Source organism: Sander lucioperca, chromosome 18 (assembly GCF_008315115.2).
Source record: "Sander lucioperca isolate FBNREF2018 chromosome 18, SLUC_FBN_1.2, whole genome shotgun sequence".
In the NCBI taxonomy this organism is placed as follows: Eukaryota; Metazoa; Chordata; class Actinopteri; order Perciformes; family Percidae; genus Sander; species Sander lucioperca.
In genome coordinates, this window is record NC_050190.1 from 16129247 (window position 1) to 16149561 (window position 20315).

At 39.3% G+C, this 20315-nt stretch overlaps 3 protein-coding genes and 1 long non-coding RNA gene across 7 annotated transcripts in view; 1 reads left to right on the forward strand and 3 right to left on the reverse strand.

Annotated features, from left to right (window-relative positions):
- col12a1a (collagen, type XII, alpha 1a) overlaps positions 1-8409 on the reverse strand; it is a 57568-nt gene extending 49159 nt beyond the window's left edge. The window contains exons 1-7 of one of the 4 annotated variants that reach the window (XM_031288586.2): positions 8117-8409; positions 6705-6810; positions 2813-2929; positions 2560-2703; positions 2079-2132; positions 578-841; positions 208-372 (exon numbers count right to left, since the gene is read on the reverse strand). In XM_031288586.2, the coding sequence (XP_031144446.1) occupies positions 208-372; positions 578-841; positions 2079-2132; positions 2560-2703; positions 2813-2929; positions 6705-6774 (814 nt within the window). In that variant the 5' untranslated portion in view covers positions 6775-6810; positions 8117-8409. The remainder of the gene's footprint in view (positions 1-207; positions 373-577; positions 842-2078; positions 2133-2559; positions 2704-2812; positions 2930-6704; positions 6811-8116) is intronic. The other 3 variants (XM_031288584.2, XM_031288585.2, XM_031288587.2) reach the window with 3 other exon arrangements.
- LOC116042439 lies at positions 35-16654 on the forward strand. Its single transcript, XR_004103227.1, has 3 exons — positions 35-45; positions 16483-16550; positions 16586-16654. It is a non-coding gene; the product is annotated as an uncharacterized LOC116042439 (long non-coding RNA).
- On the reverse strand, positions 9120-12222 carry LOC116042437 (cytochrome c oxidase subunit 7A2, mitochondrial-like). Its single transcript, XM_031288589.1, has 4 exons — positions 12091-12222; positions 10935-11024; positions 9588-9672; positions 9120-9340 (listed from the first exon to the last, which is right to left on the reverse strand). Exons 1-4 carry the CDS (start codon positions 12106-12108, stop codon positions 9282-9284), a joined length of 252 nt encoding a protein of 83 aa, XP_031144449.1. The 5' UTR covers positions 12109-12222; the 3' UTR covers positions 9120-9281.
- Positions 12461-19990, reverse strand: tmem30aa (transmembrane protein 30Aa). The gene is made up of 7 exons (XM_031288588.2): positions 19505-19990; positions 18559-18678; positions 17902-18009; positions 17736-17823; positions 17382-17525; positions 17082-17291; positions 12461-13990 (listed from the first exon to the last, which is right to left on the reverse strand). Exons 1-7 carry the CDS (start codon positions 19751-19753, stop codon positions 13797-13799), a joined length of 1113 nt encoding a protein of 370 aa, XP_031144448.1. The 5' UTR covers positions 19754-19990; the 3' UTR covers positions 12461-13796.
- Positions 19991-20315: the final 325 nt, after the last annotated feature.

Genomic DNA, 20315 nt, shown 5'->3' on the forward strand with positions numbered 1-20315 from the left:
TTCTTTACTCAGTGGCTGCAATACAGATGTGGTAGACTATTAATGGTTTTAGAGTATTGCGTATGTTAGAAACATCAACAGTACTTGACTTTTACCAAGTCAAATATGGATATGAACAATCAATGGAAAATCAAATGGTTTCCAAGAACAGGCAGACATTCATATGAAAGAACACTATTGAACAAAACACTGAATAATAAACCATACCTAGGACAAATATTTCCACTCCAATGTTCCTAAGCCTTTTAGCATACTCCTCCACTGGGTCCTGGGATTTTCCGTCAGTGATGATCATGGCTACCTTAGGAAAAGCTTTCCTGGATCCAGCTGCCTCCGTAAAGATGTTTTGCAGTAGGTAATCTATGGCATCACCTTAAGAAAGAAATGTATGTGTATTTTTAACTTCAAGGTAATATTCCGATTCACAGGGCTTTCGACATTTTAATGTTTCACATAAAAATGACACTTAAAATCTACAAAACTCATGCAAACCCATACTGGCTCAATTACAGCAGAGTACAAATCTACAAATGATCAAACTTTTCCATATGTGTACCTCCTGTAATAAACACCTTACCTGTCATAGTATTTCCCCCTTTGTATGGCAGGGAGTTGATGGCTTGGAGCAGGTCTCCTCTTTTGTTGTAACGGGTGAGGGGGAATTCTGTTCGGGTGTCTGTACTGTACTGAACCACAGCCACTCGGGTCTTGTCCACGCCAATGTCGAAGGCCCCTGCCAGGGCTCCAATGAAACTACGGATGTGCTTAAAGTTTTCTCTGCCTACACTCCATGAGCCATCCACCAGAAAAACCAAATCTGCTATTGCACTGACCGAACACTCTGGGGAAAAAGATTGGAGAAATAAGAGTCGTCAGAAATAGGACCATTGAAAAAAAGAATGTAGCAGGTTTTGTTTAATGATTAACGCTTTTTGTAAATGTAGCAGGTTTTGATTGTGCCAGATTAGGAAAAGTTGAACTACAGAGTAATAATTGGTGTAAAAACTTAAAATGCAGAAAAAGCACATCCTTGTGTCTCAAACCAATTTCCAAGCCAGAGATGTGTCAATAAAGGTATGGCAGCAACAGCTTGGCCATGGAGCTATATTTTGTACACTGGCCCATTTTTTCTCCTGTCTGTCTAAATAAAATAAAATCCTTGACAGTTAGTTGGATGGCTCAGATATATGCATTCTGACATCAAAGGAAATATCAGCCTGTGCCAAACAGTGGGCTGGTATAGTCATTCTAGCAGACAGAGGCAAAAATGGAGCTTTATAGACTAAACATTTAGCAGAGGTTCCGCCAGCAATGTTCACTTTTATACTTTCAAATCCTACGGGGCTTTAAATCATAGATGAAATTCCCTGGAACATTTAAGATGACTCTATTGAAATAATTGGCAGAGCTTATGTGGATGGACTTTAATCCTCAATTCCCCTAGGTCTCATTGACTCTAAATTCAGTTCCTCACGTCATAAGCCTCGTTCTTAAAAGGGCAGCATTTTTTCTCAAAATTCCCAGACCTAATGATGAAAATTAAGGCATTAAAATAGGGGTTTAGTCGAACAATTTGGGTGGTTGTGAAAGAAGTTCTGAGTGCTTAACCATGAATTTGTGTTTAAATGAGTCTGGAAGTGTGTGTATAATTTCCAGAAGAATTAACAGGTGGGGTGGGGGGGGGGTGGTCTCATGACATGAGCAGAAGACAGTTTGGATATTTTGGGATATCATATTAAGAACTGCCACATCTTTTAACAACACTTGCCTCTAGATGGCACAACTTGACAGCCCCCTTCTGCTCCCCTCCACTCAATGACGCATAACAGAACACATGTCTCCTAGCTTCAAGCCTTTCTATCCTTTTTTTCTTGATGCGACAACTGGTTTCAATTATGGGAACCAATATGAGCCCTCCCAGTCCCTGTCTGCTTCCCCAGTAACAACCCCAACACAAGGTAAAATGTACGCATGACCAAATTATTTCATGGGAAAGAAAGAAAGAATTTTGATGACAGTCATGAAGGGGAAAAAATATATTCAAATATTTTGGTTGAAACTCCAGTAAACATACTCACTGATTGCATCTGACTGTGGCTTCCTGACTTGTCCACTGGTGTTACTGGACTGAACTGAAACACAGGAAACACTTGGTGAGTTAGCACCGCACATTGCCTGCCTCAGTGTGTGCTTTTTCACAGCAGAAAAAGAGTCAACACATCATAAAAGCTGGTCGGCAGAATCAAAACCACATTCCCACTAACACATCTCTTTATGCTGCATTAGCTATAAACAGTGAGCAATTCAAGAGGCAGTAAACAAATGATTTATTCATACTTTCCTGTGTAATGTTACAGTTATGCTGGTGTAACATTACAGTACTGATTTAAACTATAAAAGTTCAAAAACGTCTGAAACTACACTAATTTCTAAAGAAATCTGACCTTGTGTTTGTGTCTTATGCAGAAATAACTTTCATTTTTCAATTAAACATTTTAAGACATTTTAAAAACTTTTTGCAAACAATCTAAATAAACCCACTGTGAAAAATCTACTTACTGGTCAGTTGTCCAAAGATGGGAATGCTCTCCTCTGACCCATAAAAGGAGTTTATGGACACAGAGTAGTCCAGGTCAGGGGTCAGGTCAGTGATTGAGGTCTTAGTGGCATATGCATCAAGGGTAAAGTCTCTGGATGGTTCATCTAGGAAAGGTAATTTAACTGTAAATCAACTGTTGTGTGTATAAACTGTGTGTATACACTGTAGGGTTCAGATCAACAACATACTGTAAGTGCTGACTCCCATACTGACCTGCATTTGATACAACTTGTAGTCTGAAGCCCTCTATCCTTGACGAGGGTCTTGTCCATGTCATTTCCACTGTGTTCTCATTTAGAATTTTAAATTTTAAGTCTGAGGGGGGTTCCACTGCAAATAAAAGGTGAAAACACTGTTAAATCACAACAAATATAAACATATGTATGATAATGGTTATATGTATGATCAAATCAAAGTAAGGCATTTTCAATAAAGCATTGCACATTGATCCCAACGACAAACACTTCATGACTGAAGTGGACTTGTTCGTTGTTGGGGACAGACACATAGCACTGATGTCCATTTGTGAGAGTGACAAGTAAAGAACACGTGACAACATTGAAAAAGTGTGAGAAGCCATTTTGGAGTAAAATGGCATTTGTTTGAGTTGCTTAACCAAGATGGCCAACAACTCAAGCACTGGCATACACAACATGTGCACGACTCTACCAAAGTGCAAACATTGAGTGAACCATCCAACACATGCTGAGTGCAGTCATTACAACGCATGCCCCGACCACATACTAAACTGATTTTATGATGGAGTTGACCTCAGCATTACAAAAATACAACTGATTATACAATGGAATCAAGGTTGCCATATAGTTGTTAAAGTAACACTTGACAAAATTGAACACCATATGTTATATATACATTGTATATAAACATATTTCAAAGACGAAAAGTGGTTTGTTGTTTATTTGGTTAAAAACTCTTTACACGAGTGAGTGGCACACATCCATTGCAAACCTTTTGAAAAGATAACACAATTCGTCAGTGGAGACCCTTGTGTACTTTTTCATTAGCAGCAAAATGCATGAGAAGGCATGAGAGAACAAAATTACTCTAGATACCCAAAAGACTGTTCAGATGTACTATAATAGAGAAAGTATGCACATCAAAATAAATATAGGAAAACATACACAAGGCCACGCGCCTTTACAGCTGACTTGATCACAGTGTCATGCATCATGTACATGAGAAAGTTGTTTGGCTCAACAACTTTGACTGACTGGACGGTAGTTTCCATGTACAGTTGGGACCACACAGACAGATATGACAAACATATTTTAAAATGATATTCTTTTTTACAGCTTGTAGGCTACCCAGTCGAGAAAAATGGTTAATGTTAATTAGGGAAAGTGTGCTAACATTTAATATGTGCCATTGACATGCATAAAATTAAGTGTTGAATCTAAAAGTGCCAAATTCACTTTTTATTAACCAAGTTACTCACTGTCATTTAAAAAGTGCCACACGGTTAATTTTGAATGTGTGTCTTTCTTCATTCAATAAATAATGAACTAATTAACTGAATTCAATTCTTGTTTCATGCAACTCGGCTCAAAATGTTATCATAGTGAATTAGTGTTCAATTACAAAAGAAATCTACATAGTGACACAATGACTGAAAGACAGTAGAGAAGACACAATGAATCAACAGAATTTTGTGAGAAAATTAAAGATGTTAATGAGGTTAGCATGACGTAATCTGCACTGATTTGTAGTGCTAGGCCAAGCCCTTATTTACCCACAATGGTACCAGTGGCAGTACACCATGATGGGGGTGATGTAAGGTAAGTGAGCATGCAGGCATCAGCAAAGAGCTTTCCTATGTGGGTTCATGCTAGCTGTAAAGTAGAATAAGAGTGCCATGGGAGGCAAGAGTATCATTGTAAAATACACTTTGAGGAGAAAGCCATAGCTTGGGACACACTGAATGCACACACAGATGACAAACAGGAGCCCACCAAATAATTAAGAACGGGGATTGGAGGATCACCAACCTGACATATCAACTCAAGGAGCCCCGATGGGCCGCGTTCCACCTGATTTCTGATGTACTCATCTCCATCATCAAATGGTAAGGGGTATGGAAGTGTGTGTGTGTGTGTGTGTGTGTGTGTGTGTGTGTGTGTGTGTGTGTGTGTGTGTGTGTGTGTGTGTGTGTGTGTGACTGGGGGTGGGTAGCAAGTAGCTATGGAAGGTGGATTGAAAAATTTGGATACAATTGTTTAAAGCGGGGGCTCGCTTGCACGAGCAACCTGCCACTCCCACATTTGTTTGTGGCAAGATTGTATGAGCATGTCATATACATTTGTTACAATTTCTTCGACCATATGTCCTGGTTTTAAGATATACTTGAGGAACAAAAGTGGTTTTGTTAAAATAACAACTTCTGGTATGTTATTTGGAGCTTGTGGTTGCTCTTGTTATATGGATGTCTGTCCCATCAGTTCCTAATAAAGGACACCTCTGGCTCCCAGGGGCCAGAGTCTGGCTACTGTTCTTTTAGTAATTTCAGTCTCCATCCAGCCAGCCAGCCAGCTAGCTATCCTGGCCTGAGCTATTGCCAGGAGGAGAGACCAAGAAGAGGAGGAAAGAACACCGACTCTCCCAAAGAGGCAGGACAGATGCCAAAGTAATTCCACAACATGTGCTGACATTAAACATTACTGCATATTAACTTTCCATATGTATTGCAACTCAGCGTTTTTGCAAATTCCCGCAAAGAAGCCCCAGAAAGGCTCTTTGTCTTTGTGCTGTCTGAGGATTAATTTGCTATTCTCGTATTTCATCTTTCCATTCCGTTGGTGGAGATAGGCTATGTGTGAGTAGACATTAGACTCCTCTCACGCCGCCAGAGAGCTTTCAAAAGGGAAAAAAATCAGAGGGTTTCCATACCATATTTCCATATTTGCCATTATGTTGGATTGAGTTAGTTAGTTTGCATATAAAATTACTTTCAGTCATTTTCTGTCAAAACTACTGACAGATTGTTAACAGTCTATGACATGTTGGCTCTTAGGACATGTATAGCAAAACATTTAATAGACACTAAAACAGTAATATAATAGCACAAAATCAGACAAGGAAAGCAACAAAGTTATTCAAGTATGGCACTTAAGTACAGTTTTGAAGCACTTGCTTTTTTCATTGGATATTTCCATTTGTTGGAATTTGTACTAACTGAATTACATTACGGTACTTTTTTACATGTTTTTAATGTTGAATGCAGTTCACATTGTGATGTCAGGTATTGTAAATGATTGTTCTCTACCTCCACTATTTCACAAGTAATTGACTTCAAATGACTAAGACACTGTATTTAAATTACTTCAAACACTGTACTTGGTACTACAACCACTTTATAACCACTGCACAGAGATTTACACAGGTTTACAAGATCCTACTACAACCTTAGCATAAGCATAATAACTTCCAAAGAAATATGTGATCTAGCATTTCAATGCCTAATTACCAAGGATTTGGCGATCTTCCAAATTTTTGCTTTGGAAAAAGTGCAGAGGCTTGCTATCATAAAACTAAAACAGCAACAGCCCTGCTAAAACATTTATGGGGAAACATTTCGTCGTTCTACTCTGTGCCCGGCTGTTTAATGCAACCAATTAGAAATTGGAAATTAAATCGTTACAAGTGTGGCATAGTTTTTTATATTTGCCAAATCTGAAAGAGAAAATTGCTCCTGAAGTAATGGTTTAATCCATCTAAATTAGAGCCTAAATACAAGTAAATTAGATTGGATTTGGATTTTACATCAAAGCCTGTAATGAGTCCTGACAGATACATCTGACAAAATACACTACAAATGAGGGATAAAAGCATGACAATCATCAAGGAATCAGTCAGTAGTCCAAAAGCCACATGGTCACATAGCATACACATGAAATAAGAATAACTTTATTCAGTTTATCAATACAAAAAGTTCAGCGTCCATGTGATGACTCTCTGACATTAAAAGTAAAAGACTAATCCCCGGAACATAGAGAACCAATGGAGATATACAGATGAAAGAAGAGAAGCAGGAGATAAAGAGACAGAGTGGGATAGTGTATGTGAACTGAGGCCAAGTGGTTTTATTTACCTTGAGCATCTATGGAGGACAGCAGGGCTGCAAGGAATGCAGCCGTGGCTAGTGACAGCCCTATCTTCATGTTTGGCCCTAAAGGGTCAGCAGAGCATCAATCAATCTGAGGATAAAGAGAGGAATTGTGTTTAAGCTGCAGGTCTACTACACCATTTTCTTTGTCAGTGTGGTGACTAGGCACCACATGCAGGGGATCTATTTATGTCTCATTTACTGCTGCATTAAGATAGTTATGCTGAATCTGAAGAACGCGTAATTTGCCCTTAACTAAAAGTACATAATGTATAAATGCAACTTGTGCTTTGGACCAAAATGCTCTCCTGAATTATGTTCCGTTTGAATGGAATTCATATTGATAGCTCTTATTATTTAATCATTACTCCCCATTTTGACAGACTGCAAGATCCATCAAGACTCCCTTACACAAAAAGTGCCACACCTTGTTGCTTCCAGTTGATTCCCACACCCTGAGGGGTACTGTAGGTATTTGGTAATGAGGGACTGAAAAAACATCTGTTTGATTTTTATAAGCATAATCTTTGAATCCATCCATTGTCATCTACTACGGTACAGTGTTATCTGTGGTTCTCACTCACTTTAGCCAGGGATGGTGTCTTGGTGAACCTCACCATATCATAGCTACATAGGTACTTTTCATGTATTTTTTACTATGGTGCTTCTTGATTGCAGTCCCTTTTGTACAAATCACGTGTTTATGTATCTCAAGTCTTAAAATCGCCCCCCTAAATCACCTCCTTCTTGGACTAGATCTTTCTTTTTGATTAGATTCGGTTACAGAAATCAATAATGGACTAGCTTTTACACGGACTCACCTCATACTGTAAGCGTACTTCAGTAGAATAATGTAATGGAATATTCTCATGCGATGGGGTTAGTCATTTTACTACAGGATAAGTAGACCACATCCACACAGTAGTCGGCACTCGACTGCTGTAATCTTTACCACAGGCTGTGAGCCCCGCCTGGTGCACAAGCATGAAAACTGCAACAGGGGCCGAAATGACTGTCTTGGCCCCTCGGACAATTGGGGCTCATATAATTAAAACATTAGCTACTTACTACTGAAACAATACGTGGCTATAGCTTATATTGGCTGATTTGTCGTTGCAGTTTTATTTCAGTTCAATAACGTAAATGAGGGTAAAATCAAAAAAACAGTAACTAATCCTAAAAAAAAAAAAAAACGTTTGGAAAGTTACTTTAAAAGTTATTAGCTTGTCTTAATGGCGTTCATCTTTAAAAGAAAGAGTTTTCAAACGATACAAAACTGCGACAAAATGACGACATTCTCTCAGATTTAGTGAAATATAAATTAGTTATTTATATTCTTAAAAGTGCCAAAATAACAGTGCCAAATAACAACAATAAATATAAGTTAGTCAACTCACCTATTCAACCCCCCCAAAAAATGGACCGACTAAATCGCAGAGTAGCGTGCTTGAAGCCTCCCCCTCTTGAAAATAAAGTCAAGTTTTCAGGAGCTGCGGCTGGACCCCTCTCTCCTCTCTCTGGCTACTGGAAGCTCCGCCAGCAGATGTCCAAGAAGGAAAAGCCTCTTTCCAAGTGGGAAGAATCTTTCCACCATCGGCTACTTAATAGGGGGGGGCAGTTCCCAACTCTCAGTTTACCATCATATGGGCATCTTAGGAAACCTCTGCCTGTCATAGCCGCTATGACCGATCTACTGTTTAGAAACTACTTTTTTCTGCATTCTTTTGGTCTGGTGATTTAATGAGTTTCCAGTGCCAATGCGACTCCACAGCAGGGTCACAGTTGGCCAGACACCACTAAGAGGGGTTAGAATTTATATGCGCAACAAGCAACCTTATCCATTTTATTTATTCAGATGTCAACTGAAATAAAAGTAGAATTTATCGCTTTGTAAACAGAAACCCTTTTGGCTCTTGTAATCATAGCGTGGGTATTGCTCGTGATGCGTTCAAGATGGTTAAAGAAACCAAAACAAGTGTAATAATACTAACCAACATATTTCAGAAGTTTATTAATAATGTGGGAATAGATGGAAAATTAACTTGTTAAGAAAAGCGAAGTGTTTCAGAAACAGCTTACCCTGCTACTCACTGCTACGAGGCTTCTGACTGATTGGTGTATGGTGCCCTCTAGTGCTCAAATCAAATACCTACACTAGGCCTACACACATTTGGATTGGTGAAGAAATCCAATCTAGATTGATTAAAAATACACCAGTTACAAACGGACTGCAGTCTCCTGCTAAGCTCAAATTCTGGGTGAAGAATAAGAAAGGGGTCTTGACCTATTTCCTTAACATTTAAGCTATTTACAATTAACATTTTAGCTCAATATGAAGCTTGTAGCAAAATGTTACCAAACATCTACAGCAGGAATCAAGTTTTAAAAAGTGACTCAATGTCAGGAGATGTACATTTTTATTATTTGCAGCTCATAATTTGTACAATCAATACATATTTCAAACACAAAACATACTGATATTATTGATGGGACAAATCATTTCCCAGATTACAAATCTGAACGATGTGCACGATTCATCAGATAAATACATCCAATCCTGTTTCATTGTGGCTTCTTGGGCATGGCAGCACTTAACAGCTCATACACGACATATCCACTCCCTGTGAAGAAACCAGACAGAAGTATTACTATACAGATGTGACGAAGACACAACACACGCTAATTATCCTGACTTCAAACGACTCTTCATGATGAGTCATGAAATTGCAGTGATTTGACTTTCAATGTCAGTTTCAGTAATAACATTGGGGCCAGGTCACTGGCATGAGATGCGTTTTTATACAAAAGACAGACTGAGACAAGTGAAGTGAGCCTGACTCATCAAATCTCAGACAAATGCTGACATACCAAACACAGTGAGAGTCATTGTGGCTCTGTAGAGTAGAGCGTCTTTCGATCCGCCCTTCAGATGGATAGGTATACCGTTATCCTCCTGTTCAAAGAGTGAAGAATGAAGGTATATAGTTATTTTTAAAAATACAGCCCTACTTCAAATGTATGCGATGGGCTTTTAGCTTCATGTGTTTCTGTTTCTATGGTTTTTAAAGTTTGATGAAGATCATCTCTGGTATAGCATAGCAATTACGTGGTGGCGTAAAGTACACTATGCAGTGAAGCAGTGCTTGCTCTGGGATTTAGAAACGGGTAGGCCATTTGTCAACTAATGGCTACAGTCATTTCTAGCGCTATGCAAGGATCAGCAAAGCCTGCCACACTGGAATGTTGATTTTGCAATGGGTTTTTAATTAGCAGCTTGCAAGCATAATTAGTATAACTCCAGCTCCCCCAGCTACAGGCAGAGGTCATTTCAACATTGTACGAGGGAAAACCCATTGATACTTATCTGTCAGGCTACAAACAGGATAAAATTAGATTCTGTCTCCAGAACCTGGGAATAGAGTAGACACTTTAACATGATCATTATCAGTATAGAAACACCTCACCCTTTGTCTCGCTTTAAACACTGCAAAATTAAGTTTTCAAATCACAACTCAAATTACTTCAAAAGTATGACAAAAGATGCCTACACACCTAACCAAATTGGTTAGGTGTATGTTAAATTAAGATTTTGTCATTTCGTCTTTTCACCACACACAAGCTGTGTCATACCGACAATGCTTAACAAATCAACTATACTGTTTAGAGTAAGTAAATAGGTGTATACAAATTTCACTTTACATCTGTGATATAACCTTTGCTCAGATTAGGGCTGCACAATTAAGTAGTATCTAGTAGTATCTATCTATCTATCTATCTAATATTTGTTAATGGCAAAATATGTGTCAAACCATTCTGAATTAAGTATTGTGGTGCTGCAAAGATGTCCCGGCTTACAAATCGTACTAAAGAAAAAAATCTTTGTTTGGTGCAGATCCTTGCAAAAATCACACTATAAGCATTTTAATTTCTTTCAATGTTAATACTTTTTCAATGAAAATGAGAATAATGATACAAAAACGATCATTCCCTCCAATATCGTGAATCATATCGCAATCGCAATATCAGTCATAATAATCGCAATTAGATATGTTCCTCATATCGTGCAGCCCTAGCTCAGATATGGTGTTCAAAGTGTAAGAAAGAAGGTTCTTCGTAAGATCAGAATACTCCCATTGCTTACAGGAGTCAGACAGCTTCTGAAACACTGTTACAAAGATCAGATGGGATATTGATGTGATCATACATTTACCCTACCTGAAACAGTTTTTGTTTTTCCTTTACGGAGTTATCAATCTGTCTGCGGGCACTGCTGGAAATGCTCCGCCTGGAAAGCTGCCGAAGTCCCTGGTGGCACAATAATTTTACTGATGATTTTATAGTTTAAACAGTTATGATCTAACTAACAATGAAATAGTATCAGAATCAGAAAAGCTTTATTGCCAAGTACATTTTTTACACATACAAGGAATTTGTTTTGGTGTTGTAGGTGCATGTCACACATTCTCTCAAATAAGTTAAACAAACAGGTTAAACAAAACAAACAATATAAGTATAAATATATGTATATACACACACACACACAGAATGTATGTTAAGTGACACAAAATTAACAGTGTCATTAACTGACACAAATTTGCAAAGATTATTTGATAGTTAATTAAGCAAGCTGATTTCAACTAGCGATGATGGAAATTGCCATTTCTGTAGCACTGAACCACTTTAAAGTGTGCTAAAAAAAATAGTTCCTTGTTTTAAAGCCTTAAACAGTCAAAATGGTGACATCTGCTGGCAAACCCTCCGTATTGCATGTGTCAAAACAGAGGTCAACTCACTGTTATCACCGTTTATTAAGTAGTTCAAAAATGGTGGTACTACATCATTATTTGATATGCTGTGCCTGTGGCAGATATAGACAAGCACGATAATGATAATGATAATGTGTTCAGTGTTCGTATTGGTCAAGTGATTTTTGTTGAGTTGAAGAGAGCAAATGGATTCACCTGTTAAAGGTCGATACCCTGTCGAGTATTTAGTTTCGCATCGTGCGTAACGTCACTAACTTTAACCTGACTTTCATGCTCCACCACTTGTTGCTTAACGTTCATCTATAGCGCTGGCGTCCCGTTATAAAGGGCAACTGTCTCAAAGTTAATACCACGCAATACTATATGTAACGTTATTCCTTAAATAAATGACTTCATTGCTGCTAGCTAGCTGGGTAAGGTTAAGTTTGGAAAGCTGAAGTAAGAGCCGTTAACGTTACTCGTCATTAGGAACTAACGTTACGTTACCCAAGCAAACGTTTAAAAGTATGAATTAGTTGTTACCATAATAACCCACCATTAACACGTTAATGACAACATTTGAAAGTTCTATGATATATACAATAGGTTAACAACGTCTCTCTTACCATTAGATGTCTGTACATTTTGCCAAGCTTCTGTGTTATGTTAGACCTTAAGCTAAGGTAAGGAACAGCACCGCACAAGGACGGACAGTCTGACGTCCCACAATCCCTTGGCGCCCTTGGGTTATATCCGGTCGCGTGAGATTGTTGTAATTAGTGTCATTTAATATAATAATCATAATCACGTATGATAATAAATAAAATAAAAAGGAAGAAAGCACCGTCAAAAAAGTAGTGATATATGGTACAAGGTATGGCTGCGATAGCGATCTGCAATAAAACGACAAATTACACCAATACATTCACCAAGTTTTTTAATTGGACCCTACAAACCTTGTAAAAACCCATACATTTAAACAATTTACTCAAAGAATCAAGAACGCAATATTATTTATATAATATATAACATAAGATGAAGTGAAACAAGGGGAAAACTAACAAATGTGACACTTTTAAAGTGCATATAATGTGGTCAACATTGAAGAATGCAAGATAACCAAACACTCGGGCAAAACTGTAAAAAAAAAAAAAAAAAAACAATTGTGCTCTAATCAGCCTAAGACGTTGCCCAGATTCTTAGAATTATGAATACTGAATATAGTGGTATAGGATAATGTTTCCATCATTAATAAGCATCAAAATGTAATTTTAAAAAGATGCCTTATGACTGGCTCAGTCTCTTTATACAACCAGTCACAGCAGGGGGTAAATAGCCACACTTTTGGTACTACTTGTTATGAGTATTCAATGACTATTGAGGATAAAATATTTCTTGTTAAATATCAGTGGTTACCATAATCATCATCAGGGCACGCAAGCAATGCTTTTCCGAGCCTATATTCAAGGTAATCTCAAAAACCACAGAGGTATGTCAATGAAATATAATGGTACATTCATCAGCAGGACATATTACAGTACATAATATGGGCACTATATATGGACACAAACTTGCAATAAAAATACATACATCCTTCCTTTCCTCAGGAGTGTGGCTGACGTCTCCCTTAGAGATAGGGTGAGAAGCTCAGTCATCTGTAAGGAGCTCCGAGTAGAGCCGCTGACTCCTTTGTGTCGAAAGGAGCCAGTTGAGGTGGTTCGGGCATCTGGTAAGGATGCCCCCTGGGCGCCTCCCTACGGAGGCGTTCCAGGCACGTCCAGCTGGGAGGAGGCCTCGGGGAAGACCCAGGACTAGGTGGAGGGATTATATCTCCAACCTGGCCTGGGAACGCCTCGGGGATCCCCCAGTCGGAACCGGATTAACGTGGCTCGGGAAAGAAAAGATTGGGGTCCCCTGCTGTAGCTGCTCCCCCCGCGACCCGACCCCGGATAAGAGGACGAAGATGGATGGATGGACATCCTTCAATAATTAAGCCATTCGCAAAGCATTGCTAAAAATAAGACAGATACTTTGATAATGTATAGATAAATAGAAGATAAATACATTTTTTTTGAAGACAGGAAATGACATTCTCAGCAGCTGACACAAAGCTATATGCAGAGACACAGACTCGAGCATCCTTCTTTTGCCTTAGTTGACCTACACAAACACACAGCTTTTGATGAGACATTTAAGACAATGCTGTCTTTACACAAACGCACAACAATTACAGAGACCAGTGTATTCACGCTAAAGTCAACAAGCAGTCTAGAATGGACCTCTTAGGGTCACCCATGCATGCATAGACAGAAAAACGTGATACAAGAACAGTTTAGTTCGGAATATCTGGACTGTTGTTTCGGGTGTCATATTTATGGTGGATGATGAGCAGAACTACCCCCAGGAAGAAGCAGATGGAGCCCACAGTGATGTAGGCAATGCCAAGGAAGGGGTTCTTCCCTCCCATCCAGGAGATGGTGCTCAGGATCATCCGCTTGCGACCATCAAAGCTGAGCACAGGGTAATCTGATGGTAATATGGTTAAAAGAAAAATGATTGCTTTTGGCTTCATAGTTCTTCAATCACAGCTTGCACAGAATCATTAATTTGGACAAAAAAAATTGCAAACCCTAATATAATAATCATAGTAGCCTGGGTAAACCCTGACGAACTTCTGGCAAATTTGAGACTTGCTCTGCAAGTCAGTCTGGCGAAGAGCCCATTCAAACCCATTTCCAATGTCCCCAAAATCGAAGCACCAATCACAACTGCTGAGGCGGGCTTTACACCAATCACAACCGTTGAGGCGGGCTTTACACAACGACGATAGCGCAACGACGATAGCGCAACGACGGCGAGCGGCTTTTTGTTTACATTCAACATGACGGCTACCGAAGTGCAGCGTCACCGGTATCGTTGGTCTGATTGGTTGGACTATCCAATGCGCCCAGAGGCATTTGAGCGGCGTCTGTTGGTGACGCCCCTTTGGAAATGAACTGTCAATGAACCTTCCCCAGACCCACTCTCAGTTACAACTGAGAAGGGTCTGGTGTCAACCAGGCTATAATCATATCATATCCCCATATGAATCAATTCAAGTCAATAAGCAATTAATTGATTCCCCAATCAATGGTTGGGTACTGTCTTTGCTTTTAAATGGCCAAAAAGTCTTGTGACTAAATGTGGGCCACACATTTTCAGTTCAGCCTTTATTTTTAGTATAATTATGTGTGCTTGTTAGTTTTAGGGTCTTGCAGGATGTGTCCACAGTGGGATCTCTTTCCAGAAGCTGGTTTACTGAGATACCTGGATCACTTTGCTGAGTAAAACCTGATCCGCCTGTAATCTGGAACATGCTAATGGAAAATAGGGCTGAACGATTAATTGCATTTGCGATAATATCGCGATATGTTAAAACGCGATTTCCTAATCGCAAAGGCTGCGATTTGGTCACATGACTCGCGAGAGCAAATCAGTCTGCACTCCGCAGAGAAAGCATCAACTAGCACGCTAACGCTACACTGTACCTTGAGCTGATTTCTGTCATTCAAACAACTCTGAGTTGTAGTTTAAAACTTTTACAGCCATTTTAATAAAATGAAGGGTTTTATTCTGGTTCGAGTCCATACGTGCAGTTAATGGATACAGGAACGCAGAACTGAAGGCTCGGTTGGCAACTAGCTCTGATTAGCTGTTAGCTCCGGTTAGCGGTTAGCTCCATTATAAAGACATGGAGTGGAGGAGCTGCCACTGAGAGGGGTAACAACCAGACTCTGATAAATGACGTTCGGGGAGCTTTCACAGCAGCGTGGCCGCGGTGTTTCAACGGTTTTATTAGTACAGTTAATCCTACGGCAAGAACACCAGCAACTAGCTAACGTAACGATAGCCTCTCTGAGCAAGAGCACACGGCAGCACGCAACTTCACGAGGGGGAGGGGCTGGAGGCAGCTCCTCTCTGTGCACTGTAAAAAATTACACTGTGTGTGTGTGTGTGTGTGTGTGTGTGTGTGTGTGTGTGTGTGTGTGTGTGTGTGTGTGTGTGTGTGTGCGTGTATATACTATATTTTTACTTTTTTAACTGTCTAGTGTGTAATTGTGCGTTGTTCATACTATAAAATGACTTATTGTTTGTCTTTGTTGAATAATACAGAAGACAAAGCTTAAAAGAAAAAAAAAAAATCGAATCGCAATCGCAATATTTGGGAAAAAAATCGCAATTAGATTATTTTCAAAAATCGTTCAGCCCTAATGGAAAGTGACCGGTTTTGGGACTCAGCATAGTTTTCCAGATAACTCAGTAAACCAATTTCTTCAAAAACACCCTGGCATAGATATTAAACACACAAAACTTGAATCAGCCACAATAGACAAAATATTTGACGGTAAGCTGATTACAACGTTGTTGATGTTGTTGAGGTGCTTTGTTGTTCACTAGGGTTTTGATTTGTCACCCTCTGTAAACAAAAGTTGTGAATTGCCTGCAACTCAATGTGATTTAAGATGATCTAAGTTTATTGTGTTTCTACATAACTAGCAGAGTGCCCGTTGAAAATGTGCCTGTTTGGAATGGGCCGATTGCTTGGCCTGTGGTATTGCTGGTTGTAGAATTCTCCAAAACCAAACCGTACCCCAAAATTACTTACAGAAGGACCCCAAACCACTTAATATACAACTCCACTGTCCATTATGAGAGCTAATCAGCGCATATCTGCATTAATCAACCAGCAGAACCGAACTGTGTGTGCACGCAGAGAGAGAGAGAGAGAGAGAGAGAGAGAGAGAGAGAGAGAGAGAGAGAGAGATTTTAGTGTTGTCATTTTCGTCAACGATATTGCATGTTGATATCACCACAGTCAGCGTTTATAATGACAGCTGTGTTGTCTCGTCTCGTATTATCGTTAACGAATTTAACACTTGTAGCTTGGAGTATGAAGTAGTGTTATAAGTTAGCACTTAATTAAGCGGACCCAGGGTGAGTTTGATAAAAACTACTGTCTTCGGCTGGTCAGCTCCGAGTTAGTCTGCATTGCATCCCCAACCGGCATTGTCAGACACCGCCTACCAAGAGCCTGGGTCTGGCCGAGGTTTCTTCCTAAAAGAAGTTTTTCTCATTACTGAGGTTTCTTCCCAAAAAGGGAGTTTTTCCTCGCCACTGTCGCACTGAATGCTTGCTCTTGGGGGAACTACTTGAATTGTTGGGGCTTCATAAATTATAGAGTGTGGTCTAGATCTACTCTGTCTAATCTGTAAAGTGTCTCGAGATAACTCTTGTTATGATTTGATACTATAAATAAAATTGAATTGAAAATTGAATTGCACAGCGCTGTGGAGAAATAAGCTCCAAGATTAGGTTATGTTCTTCCTCTGTTTAGAAGTGGTGACTGTACAGCTCACAGCAACTTAATACGATAGTGTCTGGTTTTTATTTGATATTTAGTGTTGGTAAATGGATTTTTATTGAGTTTCCTCTGAGCGAAATAATAGACACGGAAACACACACACACACACACACACACACACTAAGGAATTAAAAATCATACTAGCTAACCCTACAGACTAAAGCTAGCTCTAGTTTTGACTGTGCAGTGAGTTTCTGGCTATAATTCAAAGGATACTGTAAGTGATCTCCAAGAGGTATTTGCCACTGGGCAGAGTGGGGGTTGTGCTCGACTTCTTCTGGATGATGCGATAGAGCTTGCGAAAGGTGGGCAACGCAGCCGTGCGCATCCACACAATGAAGTCCTCATTGATAAAGCCGTTGTTCTCAGGATCTGATGGGTCCAACTCATACACTGGCTTCCTCCAGTTCACCGGCTTAGATGTGCCTGAGAAAGCACAAGACAAACCCGAGCTAGTCAGTGCAACTTAAGTGTTTATGAGCCTAGAAGATCCTGTGCACAGTTTGCTAAAATTACCTTGGAAAGCTACAGTAAGGTTGTTGTTTCCACCAGGGTTCCTGAATTTCACATGCTTGTCTGTCCACCACGCAATTCCCTTCTTTACCAGAGGAATTGTATTTCTGGTGCCATTGGAATCAATATGATACAGCTCCAGAGTGTCTGAAACAAACAAACAAACATTACATTCAATATTGCTCTATTAAGTGCAGCTAATGAGCTAAACTTCTGCAAACTAATGTCAGAGTTCTGTTACGTATGGAGCTTTTAGTACGAGTTTCAATGGTAAGACTTTAGTTGAACACATGAGTAGCAATAATATTTACACTGCTGAGGAGAAAAATGTGAAGCTGTTCACTGTGTCTCACTTACCATTGAAAAGGCTGTTAGCTATGGCCCCACATGGAGCAATGGGCTGTCCTTCACTTGTACGGTACGGTTCGCATTCCTTGCTGGGGTTCTGTAAAAAGAAGCCAGTGTCAAACTGATGCACAAGACATGTTTATGTTACAATGGTACAACATTTACAAGATTATACCTTTAAAGCAGACTGGTCACCATTCAGTTGGCTGTCATCCCTGGACTTCACATAGCGTCTGTGGTTCTGATAGAAGTTGGATAAGCCGTAGTACATAAAGACATTGCTCTGCATGGAAGGAGAGATCGTGTTATAGACAGAATGTATCAGTAAAGGCCAGGAAGTACATCTGTAAGGTGAGACTTGAGATTCTTTGGATCATTAGCTCTATCTGTGTAGATGTGTTTACCATACTTAATTTGTTGTGCTAATTTAAATGTACACATGTATCAAACATAGGTTTCTTAATGTTTTAAAATGAGATAGGAGTTTAATTTTAGTTGCACCTACAATTTGCAATTATGCTAAACTATAACCCAAATCTAAGAAGTACTTAGTGACACTGGTTTGTCTTATCCAGAAAATGTTGAGATAAAAATTTGATTGGTTGAGAGCTTTTATAATCAATAAAAGCCTTCGGAAAGTTGCGGGACTGCATATTTTAAGACTAGAATAATCAATGGTAATGGCCGCTACAAACAAACCTTGAGTGTGCCTTTCTTTGAACTTAAAATAGATCTTAATGGACATTTAGTGTCAGGAGGACGCGATCAGTTTTGAAGCTGAAGGCATGTATTATTCATTCATTGGGCCCGCATACTGCAAGCTGGTGCTTACCTCAAATGGCTGCTCCAATGTGAAGGGTACTGAGCAGACACATGGTGTTGTGCTGTTCCAGCTGAAGTTCTTGGCACAGTTGTAGCATGGATTGTTAATGTCTACACCAGTGTAATCAATCTGAAAAGGAGGAGCCCATTAGTTGAAAAATAGCAGAACTAAACATATTAAGTAGCTACACATAGCTAAAATAGATGCTAATTCAGTCAAGTACAACTGCACTGCAATAAATTCCACTTTTATGAAGGTTATGATATTCCGTTTTTTTTTCCTTTAAGGAGGTGTTGATTCAGCTTATGGTTGATTTTAGAGGCTGTAGTTTAAAAAAAAAAGTGTTTCTAATATATTTGTTACCTATACTGATAAAAGGGAGTTACACTAAAAGGGGTTTCAAAAATGTTGACAACCTCATTAATATAAATGGGGTGTTATACTAAGAGGTGTTTATAACATGTTGATATAAATGTGTGTACAAAATACTAAACACTTCTTCTTATAATGCAATCCAATACAACTAAACAGCACCACTAACTGCAGCCTCCGAATAACCATAAAGTTCACGGAGCCAGTTTTACCAAAACTAAACACAACCTGTTGTATTAGCTAGCTAGACTGCATTCGTTTTAGCCAGTTACTTGCTAGCTACTTACAAGTAGGGAGTAGCGTTAACTTTCATAAAGGTAATTTCAATATGACAAAGAAATGGTAATATATTAAGGACTCACTTGCTATTTGTATTCTTGCTTGTCCTAACAGGATTACAGGTCAATAGGTTTAACGTTAACGTTACAGTAGATTGCATGGCTTGCTGTCCCCAATGGTAACCGTGGTTGAAATGGACTGTGTAGAAAACCCTAGACGCACCTAGCTAGCTAGTTAGTGGTGGCTATAAACTTACTGTAACGTTAGCTGGTTAAAAGACCGGCAGGCATTACTGTTACTGTACCTCAAACTCTTTGATGTTGTTTGAACTGACAAACAGGCCGATGCCGATGGGGATGAAGATGAGACCGATTACGAAGAAAGCAGGCAGCACGGTGCCTGCAGTCAGAATGGGCTGCCAGGCTGGCAGTCGCTGCTGTTTGAACGCGGTGTTGTCCGGCTTTTTACTTTTCACAACCCCAGCGCCTCCGTTATTCGAAGCGCCCGAGTTGTGTCCGTCCTCTTCCTTAGCGTTGTAGCTTGACGCCATCATGGCTGCAATCCGTTTCGGGCAAAATAATCTACTGTAGCGTTAGTTGAAAACCGGCCGGCAGTTTCTAGTTAATCCCACAGTTAATAAACACGAGACAACACTTTAAGGCGAAGAGTTGAACTGTCTGAGGGGAATTTACCCTCTAATTCAAATATCTACTCATTGTAGTATTGATTTTATCCGTTTTGTTTGCTAATCTCATATAAGAGGAAGAAGCCGGAAGCTTCTGAGCCAATAGGATGATGAAACGTACCTGTTACATCACCGCAGAAAATGAAGACGCCCCTTTCTCACACTGTAGCTAATGTTGTGCACAAACATCCAATAATACAATAGTATGGCACAGTTTTAAATATTATTTTAATTATTTATACTATGATAACGTTGTTTTAATTTAATTTAATTTCGTTAATGTTACTTTGTCAATCTTTTTTTTAATATAATTTAAGAATGTTGTGGCCTCTTTTTTTGCTTCCATTTAAACATAATAGTTTCACTTTATCGCAAATGATGTGGAATTTGCTAAAGATCATGAATTGAGCTTTTGTTTCAATACATTTGA